At 38.9% G+C, this 10,615-nt stretch overlaps 1 protein-coding gene across 1 annotated transcript; it reads right to left on the bottom strand.

Annotated features, from left to right (window-relative positions):
* Positions 1-7,272: 7,272 nt before the first annotated feature.
* LOC308693778 (chymotrypsin-like protease CTRL-1) lies at positions 7,273-9,624 on the bottom strand (the record flags this gene model as incomplete). Its single annotated transcript, XM_081370876.1, has 7 exons — positions 7,273-7,434; positions 7,530-7,660; positions 7,780-7,960; positions 8,953-9,034; positions 9,130-9,209; positions 9,302-9,402; positions 9,579-9,624. 7 exons carry the CDS (start codon positions 9,622-9,624, stop codon positions 7,273-7,275), a joined length of 783 nt encoding a protein of 260 aa, XP_081227002.1.
* Between the last annotated feature and the right edge of the window lie 991 nt (positions 9,625-10,615).

The following is a 10,615-nucleotide window of genomic DNA, read 5'->3' as shown; positions in this document are numbered from 1 at the left end:
TTTGATCTTGGCCTCGGGCATTTGAAATGATGTAAGTTAGACTATTGAGAGTTTTCTTATTTGGAATGCTCAATATAATTTTTTTTTCACATAATCAGATGGTTCAGATGTGATCGTGATATCCTAGTAAATAATGGGTTGTATTATTTTTTTTTATTTTTTTTTTTATTTAATAAAAGTGATTTTTTTTCTCTGATGTGCTGGCCATAGTGTTTGTTCTACTTCAGTCAGGTTAGGTATGCAATCTGTTGATAGGTTATAGACTTTCTACTGATATAAACTGTCTTAAAATAAAAGTCCTAAAATATATCTACTAACACTTAGTGGATAATGTCTATTAATAGTCAACTGATCATAAACAATATATTAATCTGTTGATAGGTTATAGACTTTCTACTGATATAAACTGTTTTTCACTTTAATTAGATAGTCCTAAAATATATCTACTAATGCTTAGTTGAGGTTTGCTATCGGGGGCAAAGCACACCAGTATCAGGCTCTTCCCACCAGTATCAGGATCTTTCCTTTGGTCTAGCTTTAACATTCAGCACTTTCACGAAATGTGTGGATGCGGCTCTGGCTTTGTTTGAGACTCCAGGGCATTTGCATGTTGAATTACATAGACGATTGGCTCATTCTAGCTCAATCAGAGCATATGCCAAGATCAAGGGGTTCTCCCAACCCACTCCGCATGATCAAGGTTACGTGCAGGTGTAACCTCGCACCTTAGTGATGTGGATGAAGCCTTGGTTTTTGTCTCAAGGTCCTGTGTTAGGAGCTCGTCATCATCATGTCACGCTCATGACAGATGCTACCCTCACGGGCTGGGGAGCGGTCATGGAAGGCCGCTCATCTCGGGGTCTGTGGAGAAGTCATCGTCTCTCATGGACATAAATTGCCTGGGAATGATGGCTGTCTTCCTAGTGTTAAAGCTTTCCTCCCATACCTAAGAGGCCATCATGTGGGATCCAGTGGGATCCAGTTAACTGCCTGGTTGGTTCAGTGCTGGAGTTCCTGCAGGATCATTTTTCCCCAGGGCTATCCCCTCCCACACTGTAGGTGTATGTTGTGGCCATAGCTGCCTTCCATGTCCTTTGGATGGTGTATCACTAGGGAGAAACATTGGTGACACGTTTCCGCCATGGTGCTTTGAGGCTGAAGCCTGCAAGTTGTACAAAGTTCCAGCTTGGGTCCTGGCCATTGTGCTAGTGGGATTATCTACGGCTCTTTTCGAGCCTATCGAGACTGTTCCAGAAAGTTTCTGAAAACTGTTTTCCTTCTAGCAATCACATCTCTTAAAACAGTGGGAGACATAGAATAAAACAATAACAATGTAATCAAATAAAAGCTACCCTAAAAAAATCTTTTTAAAAAAGATTTAAAAACAGTAAAGCCCCTTTCAGACAGAGATTCCAGAAAAGACACAGATAATGTGTCCCGGGATATGTCCCGGGATCGTTTGATGTTGGTTCATTCACACTGCCAGTGATTTTCCAGGAATCTGTGAGTACATTCACACACATCCTGTAAAGATACCGTAAAGACACATGACGTCAGGATGTGATGTGTAACGTACGCGTCGAAAACATGTACACTAACGCATCGCGTACCGTTTCACAAAGTTGGTGAACAGTCTCAGCTTCAGCGCAGATAGTAAGGAGCTCCCTGGCCTCTCCTTCATTCTTCAGTTTGCAGACATTTTTTTGATCTTTCTTTGTTGATGACGAACACAAACTTTCTTCTAAGGGCAACAGAGTCGCATGATGGCACGTGCATCATCACTACGATACACCCCTTACGGCATTGGTCCTGGCTTTTGTTAACACAGGGTGCGTTCCCAAACTGATTCGGCAATGTTACTAGGTCCCCATTAAAAGCAGAGTGATGGGACAACAGCGGGAACCAGACGATGGTGAAAGGATGGTGACTTGATGATAGGTGATGAAGACTTAACTGGCAATGACTGAAGTGGAAACTCTGTGCAGGTGAAGGATGAACACAATGACTGGAGATCTGGATCGGGATGACGGACAGGAGATAGACGGGAGACAGGGGACTTGAAAGGATGATCTCAGGTGAGTGTTCAGGTAAGGAGTCTGACTGTTTTCATAACAGTAACGTTGACGAGACCAGACACTGATGTGAGCGTGATGCAGGTTGATATAGGCTCCCTGTTGATGAGGGAGTGCAGGTGCAGGGAATCAGTATCTGGTGATGATCAGCAGCAGGTGTGGTGATGGCTGACTGAGTGCAGGTGGGGACCAGAAGGGATGCTGGGAAGTGTAGTGCAGACAGCTTACAGAGTTGGTGACTGAGCTGGTGACTGTGACAACAGGGAGCCAGTGTAAGGACTCCAAGATAGGAGTGATATGATCCCTTGTTCTAGTCCTATTCAGGAATCTAGCGGCAGAATTTCACACAAACTGTAATTTATTTAGTGTAGCTTTTGAAACCCTAGCAAGTAGAGCATTGCAATTATCAATGCAGAAAAAACAAAAACAAAGTTAATTAACTTTTCAGCCACAGGGAAAGACACAATGTGAGCGTAGTCAATATTTCTAAGATAAAAAAAAAAGTTGAGAAAGAAAGGTCACAGCCACATTATCATCAGGTTTTGAATGTATGTAAATCTGGGTGTCATCTGTGTGAAAATTGAAGTTATGAATGGTCTTAAAGTGCCCCTATTATGCTATTTTAAAGTTTCCTAATGTTGTTTTGGAGTCTCCTACAACAGGTTTACATGCATCAAAGGTCAAAAAACTGTTTCAATATCTCATAATATACATTTGCACATCACCACATTTTCAGTGATTCTCAAATGACTCATGAGATTAATCAATGGCCCTGTCCCAAATGGCACACTTCATATGCACTTTCGGTCTTGTGGACTTACATTGGCTGCTGCGTACGCGTGTCCGTTAAGTCCGTGAGACCGTAGAGTGTCCCATTTGTCATTTTAAGCCTCACAAAGGTACTCGCGAGCGCCCCCCTTTGCGGTCGATATGCGCCCCCGATGCGCACTTTTGTCGAGCCCGCTCCACAGCAGACTTCTTCTCGACAGTCAAAGCGGCATTACGTCACGAAAGTGCGGACTCGTAGGAAGACCACGAGTGCTTAGGGTGCCATTTTCTAAATCCCTCCTTTCCGCAAGCTACTCTGCTCTGATTGTCCAGACAGCTCAGTCTGTTGTGATTGGTCTACCACGTACAGTGCGCGTCGAAAACAAAATGCCCATTGCCATAACAACGTCAGCTTCCTACATGGAAAACTAAAGACAGTAACGAACAATGACGTTGATTTTACCATATCAATCCGAGCGCGAGTCCGATGATAAAACATTGGAGGAACTGTTGTTCAACCCGAACCTCCATCGCAAGGACGACTTGAGCAGGACATTTCTCAGTGATACGTTACTCAGTTTGAGGTACATTATGGGATGTTGCAACTGTAATTAATCACCATCAGCATTACCAAGTGCATGTCCATCAACAAACAGATTATTTTACTTTGTATTTATTTATTCATAGATTTTATTATACTTAGTTATTTACCAAGTATCTTTCTAATTTATTGCGGTGAACATGTTGAAACTGTATCAATAACAGTACATACATTAACCGAGCTCTAGCGTGAATGACTGATGTAACATAAACGTTGGTAAAACAAATCTTGCTCCATGCTTAATCTTTACTCAAAGTAGTAAGAACGACAGACAATCTGCATTAATAGACAAAGTTTTAGGTAATAGTGGCTCACAACTGATTAGCAGAAGTATTTCAGTAAGACAGTAATAATGTGAGTTAGCCAGTTAGCAGGAGACCTACACAATATAAAACTCAAAACTTAAGTATTTTGAACACCATCTTTCAAGAGCAAGCGGTTTGCGAATCCTGCATTGAACTTTGAGTTTTGAGAAGCAGTCATCAGTAAAATAAAGGGAACACAGCAAAAGTTTAGGATTATACTGCTGTGATATCATGGTAAAGATGAATATTTAACCACTGACTCTTCACAAGCTCATCCTTGGGCAGTGAAAAAAACTGGCTTTACCTTCACATTGTAGAGCACAGTGTCTTCTCGACATGATGCTATCCAGTATCCACAGGAATCAGCTGCCGGTTTGAGGTTCAAGCTTTTACTGGTGTCTGCGCGCGCAATAAGTGGGCAGGCGATATGCTAGTGCTTCGTCTTGACATCACAACAAAATGGCTTATGACTCGTTTGAAAAACGATTCATTTCATTGACTCAGAGTCGACTCTTACTTTTGAAAGACAATAACATTTGAAGGACAATAACTTTATGTACGGTGAACTTTCAGATTTAAAGCTTTGCAGTATGTTTTCATTCACTTAGAGCTATGTTACACACTACATGAAAGGTCATTTTCAGAAAAACATAATAGGGGCACTTTAAGAGTTGACCAAGTGGAAAAAATTTAATTACAAAAGGGCCCAAAATCGTCCCTGAGGAACGCCAGAATGCACCACACCTACCTCAGACCTGCAACCACCCATAGTAACAAACTGCTTACAATCTGAAAGGTAGGACTTAAACCAGTTTAGTGCAGTATTAGAAACACCAAAGACAGTCTTTAAATGTGTAAAAGAGAGTCAAAAGCAGCTCTGAGATCAAGAGGGATCAAAATGTAAAGACAGCCAGTCCTTAGTGACCTTAACTAACGTGCTGTGGCGTTTACGGAAGCCAGAATGAAGGGGCTCAAAAAGATTGTTTGCAGTAAGATTTGATTGTAATTAAGAAGCAATAATTAGTTCTAAAGTTCTAGCAAAAGGGGAAGATTGGAAATGGGAAATTATTTATGTTTGTATCTTCTTGGCACTTTTTTAAACGTTTAGGTTTGGTGGTAAGAGACCATCATTGCCAAGGGCGTAACTTTGGGTCTACCATTGGGGGGGTTAAACTCGCTGCATATTTATTAATTTATTTATTGAATAATTTTCTTGTGTAAAAGGTAATTTGCCGTTCCTGTTTTAGAAATACATTGTGATACTTTTACTGATTTAGGCTACTTAACGTAAATGCAGTTGTTCACTTGACTATTTATGCCATAATGACACAGTGTTTAAGCACTAGCCAGCAGTGGCAGCTTCCAATTAATTGATTTTTTGTGTGTTCAATATCTTATAAAAAAAAAACTAAAAAAAAAAAAAAAACTTAAAGATTAATCAATTGCATCACTGTATTGGCACCTACATGCAGCAAATGTATTATGCACAATTCAACTCTCAATATTACAATATAGGGTGGCACACTGGAGTGCAGCTTGCACCTTTATTCTGAACAGATTTCACATATTGGTGGGCATCACCAAAACTCACCATCCACTAACAAAATCTTTAAGTTTATCTGTTAAAATGTATTTTATTAACATCACATTTTAAAAACTTAACATCAAATAACAGCATTAAAAACTTTCAAAGAGAGAAAATGAAAGTGCAATTATATTATCACTTTGCATGAAATAAGACTCAAAAGTAGATAAAAAAAAATTGTGTTTGCATTTAGCCTCTGATAACATCAAATTCAGAAACTGGGAAAGTGTGGACTAGTTGTGCTTTGATTCATTTTGTCACTTTGCAAACTGCAAAAAGAACAAAAAAATTATAAAAAAATAAAAATTATGATAATAATCTCAAATTGAGCCGGAGGTGGTAAATTCCTAATAATTTACGTATTTTTGTTTTTAGGTATTTTAAGATAACTTACCTAAAATACGTTGCGCATACAACTAACGCGATCGTTATAAAGGTGTTTAAACAACAAAACACATCCACTTGCACATATTTGACAATCGGAATATCAGATATATCCTGCTATAGCTAACAAATTTGTGAAATTTTGAATAAAAAGAAATAAAAGCAGATCATCAGTCATTCATTCAGCGCTATTGTGGCTGCGGTGTGACAAGCAATGAATGACGCGTCTCCATGGGAACCATAAAGTGATAGCCTAGCTACTACTTTTAAACTTACGTGTAAAAAGGTTCAGCAAGGCTTACATTTAAATGTGTCTTTGTTTTGTTTTGAGTGTATGGTCAATAAATAAAGGAATTAAAAAGATGGGCACAAAACCTGTTTGTCGCGCCCCATTTGTCATGTCTCTATTCCCCCCCCAGCAGTGGGCCGCGCACGCGCCCGCGCCTCACACTTTGAGAAACGCACCTCCGTTTGGTCAGGATTTTTCCTCTTTTTGGCTGGTGTCGACCATAGACTGTAAAAAATGGTGTCGACCAACAATGAAAAATCGTTGTCTGGCTGCCTTTCAGTGTCCTTTTTCATCTTTCCATCCGTTAGCATGCACCGTCAGCTTTCTCCAACCATTCATCCCAGCGACTGCGCAATATAGTGAACAAACTTGGTAGAGAAAGCGGGTTGGGTAATACCAAGTAGTCGGCGGTGCGGTGGGCGGGAAGTACATTACAGATTATTTAAAATATGATACTATCTTTCTTGCTGGCAAATGAAATAAAGAAAACGAACAAAAGTATTCATTCGGAATATTTCATATTTATTTTAATATGTGGGGGGGGGGGGGTTATATTAGCTGGATCAGATTTTCGGGGGGGTCATAACCCCCGTAACCCCCGTGCAAATTACGCGCATGATCATTGCTATAGGAAATAATCACAGGTGAGAACATCTGATAATCCTTATGTGTTTGAAAGTTACTATGTCTAGGAACCTGCATTGTATCTTGCTTCAAAGTTTCTGTCATTATGAAAGTGGACTTTATGTTTATGTTATATTATACTTTAAAATGCTTTACTTTAAAGGAGTATATTATTTTGTCATTTTTTATTATGGCAACATATACCTATTACATTTATCCCCAGTTTCATAGACAAGGCTTAAGCCTAGTACTAGACTAAAAAGCATGTTTGAGCTGTTTTAACAGAAAGCAACTTGCACTGACATATCTTAAAATATGTCACTTCTTTGTTTTGTCTCAAGATGTACAGCAGTAATGTTTTAGCAGTAAAGGCACATTTATAAAAGCTACTTAAATGTCCTAATTAAACTAAGGCCTAATCCTGGCTTAATCTAAGATGTGAAACCAGGCCGTAAAGATCAGATCATTATACACTCTGCAACACTCTTTATTATTATTTTTTTCCATTTTTTTTTTTTACTCATCATTTTATTTGACACATTTTTATTATTTGTACAGCTGAAACAGGAAAACAGTATGAAGTCACAGACAGGCAATCAGAAGTCCAGACTTAGTTATATTCAAGAAATATTCAGACTGGCGCTCTAGTTGGAAGCAATAGTGGTGTCAATCCAGGAGCGCAGTTGGGAGATACGGGCGTAGACTCCAGGGAAACGGGTGTCACAAGTGCGGCTGCCCCAGGACACAGACCCCACCAGAGTCCAGACCCCTGAACTCTCACACACCAGAGGACCACCAGAATCACCCTGTGGGAATCACACAGATACAAACACACATTTGAGATCGAAACAGCAGCAACATAGATATGGTAATGTGTTTGTCTTGAAATGTCTTCATATACTTGGCAAGATGAGGATCCAGAGGCTCCAGCACAGATCATGGCATCAGTGATTTGGCTCTGACTCCAGATCTGTCTGCACACAGCAGGACGCGTGATGGGCAGACCTGTTTGCTGCAGGATTAAAGGACTCGCTGAAAAAAAGAGAAGAAAAAATGATATTGTTAGTAGAACTTTAAAAGGAATTATTGGATTAGTGGAATGAATATAAATGTTGTTATAACATCATAAATCAAAATTACATGTGACTTACATGTGGTGGCAGTTCTGCCCCATCCAGTGGTGAAGCAGCGAGTTCCAGGCAGGATGTTGATGGTTGATGGAGCCAGACATACAGGAGAGATACGGGGAGTGAAGACAACTGGAGACACAAGTTTCAGCAATGCAATGTCATTGTTGATGGTCCTGCTGTTGTAGAGCGGATGCCTGATGACCTGCACAGACAAATAAGGATGAATGGTTACTACTGAAAGCTGACTTTATAAAAGGTAAACTAAGATGTAAGCATTTTCTTATACCCTATAATTTCAGAATATAGTTTGGATATTTTCTTTACTTTGTTGAATTGTACAGACCTTATGTAGCCCCGCCCCTTTTCAGCGCTGCGAAAATCTTCCCGGTCTACTGACATTTGTTAGCGCAATTGTTGTTTTAGCGCAATTTTCTCACGTCATGGGATCACAACACTAAGAGATAGTAAATCTTTTCCTGGATTTTTTTTGTGCGTTCCCGAGATTAGACCTTCCTTAACATAATGCCGAAAACCCGAAGTCTCTAGGTGGTCTGGTTGAGGAGTAGATAGAAGCGCAAGATTTGTGCGCACAGACAGAACAGAAATCATGAGTTAACAATCGCAATTTTGTCCGGTGGAAAATTGCGCAAAAAATGTGTAAAGGCAAGTTTTAGGAGAACAATAGCATGCAGGATAGATGACTTCAAATCTATGATTAGAAAAATACATTTAACCGATATTGTTTTTACCTTTTTTAAAATATACTTTTCAACTTAATTGAGCTTTTCCAATTTTCACCAACTAAAAAACACCACTGTTTAACTTTTTAAATAAAATAATAATTTTAAAAAGTGCAAATCGAATATTAAAATAAATGTGTAACCTTTTAGATCATACCTTTGCATAAATTACAAGAGATACTAGTAGTAGTACTAATAAAATATTTTGATGAATATTTAAATAAAATATTTATAATAAATATTATGTTCTGTAGTATCTTGATCACTTGGTTATTACTGCATTTAAAAGAACAGAGTAAAACAACAATTAAAAATGACCAGTTATTAGATCCTTTGAAATAACATTAATTTATTCTGTATGCAATAGGTATTTTTGCAACTGCAACTTATAAAACTGCTCTCTTTTTTCAATGTCATCTCTGTTCCAGTAAGTTTCAACATTCAACATTTTTACCTTGGAAACTAGTTTGACCTGGATGGGTTCAACATTGGAGCCACGATTATGTTCTCCAAGAATGACACGATGACGGCCCACTCTAAAAAGAGAGAGATAAAGAAAAAACTAACTGTAAAAAGAAAAGAGCAACAGCATTTATTAAGCAATATTGTTTGTGACGTTTGTCAGACTTACACGACACCGCAGTGAGCAGCAGTGAGAACCCAGTTCTGGTTGATCAGGGATCCACCGCAGAAGTGGAATCCGTTGGTTTGCTGTTTCAGAGGTAAAAGCATTGAACACATGACATATACTCTTTGACCAAATCAGGCAAATGCAGGATAAAAGTCGGCCAATACACCGTTACCTGGAGGGAGACCTGCCAGGGCCAAGAACCAGAGATGGCGTTCTGTCCGTTCACAATCCTGCTGCCAATTGTCTGTGGCTTAATTGCTGGCACTCCACAACCTGTAGATAAACAACAAAAGTTCATGGCACAAGAATAAAGCTCTTTATTTAGGTTTTGTATTTTGTAAATATATATATATATATATATATATTTACAAAATACAAAACCTAAATAAATATATATATTATATATTCACCCTTCACTTTTCTTGCAAACTTCTAAAGAAGACACTTACCCATAGCAGAGGCCACAAGGGCAAGGCAGGTGATGGTGAAGATCATGATGTAGATTTGTGATGTCTCACTGTTGTACCTGTAGGTGCTCTCTCTCTCTCTCTCTCTCTCTCTCTCTCTCTCTCTCTCTCTCTCTCTCTCTCGCTTTTATATCATTTACAGCATGTGGGACGTGATCAAGGTCCATAGCTCCAATGATCTCATAGTTGCGGAATGTTCATCGAACATCAATCTACTTCTCCATTGTTCAGAGCTGGTGTCTTACGTGCAAAGAGGATTAATTCTTTATTCTCTGAAGGGGTTTTTGACCTCTATCTATTTCCTTGACAGGCATCATGATTTCACCTCTGTCATTTTATGTTAGCAAATGTTTTGAGTGGGAAGGTTTTGTTTTTGCTGTTGTGAAATTTCATTCATTATATCATGAAAAGCTCTTCCTTAATGAAGCTCTTCCTAAAAGTTTTTCAGCAATACTTGCAGGAAATAAGCTGCTTTCCCATTAAATCTGTGATTTTAACTAATCCCATATTCAACCTGGCAATCCATTCAAGCTGATACTGAAGAGGAAGGGAGTGAAATTGTGGGATTATGACACAGTATGATCAGTTATGAGACCTGGGCTTAAGTAAACTTGAAGTAATTATTTCAGTTTCTATAACACCACAAGCAGTTTAAATAAAAAAAAATAAGGACAGTCGAACAGGTTCTTTTAAAGTGGTTCTATTATGGCCTTTTACGAAGTCTTGATTTTGTTTTTAGGGTATGTTTGTATGTTTTCATGCTTGATTGTTTAAAAAATGCATTATTTTTCACATATTTTACATTATTACAGCTCCTCTCTCCCCAGTCTGGTTGAACACCTGGTTTTCGATGAAGCCCCTCCTATTTCCGTTTCTGAAATATTAAATGTGCTGTGATTGGTTAGCTGGCCCAGTGTGTTGTGATTGGCAGCGCATAGCGCGTGTTCGGGAAATGTCCCACCCCTCCATAACTGTGAGTTCTTCTCTAGTGTAAATATTAATAATGGCATATATTTCAA

The sequence above is a fragment of the Scardinius erythrophthalmus genome (assembly GCF_964197995.2).
Source record: "Scardinius erythrophthalmus genome assembly, chromosome: 7".
Taxonomy (NCBI): Eukaryota; Metazoa; Chordata; class Actinopteri; order Cypriniformes; family Leuciscidae; genus Scardinius; species Scardinius erythrophthalmus.
Note: the sequence above shows the minus strand (reverse complement) of the source record. Positions and strands in the feature narration are given on the sequence as shown.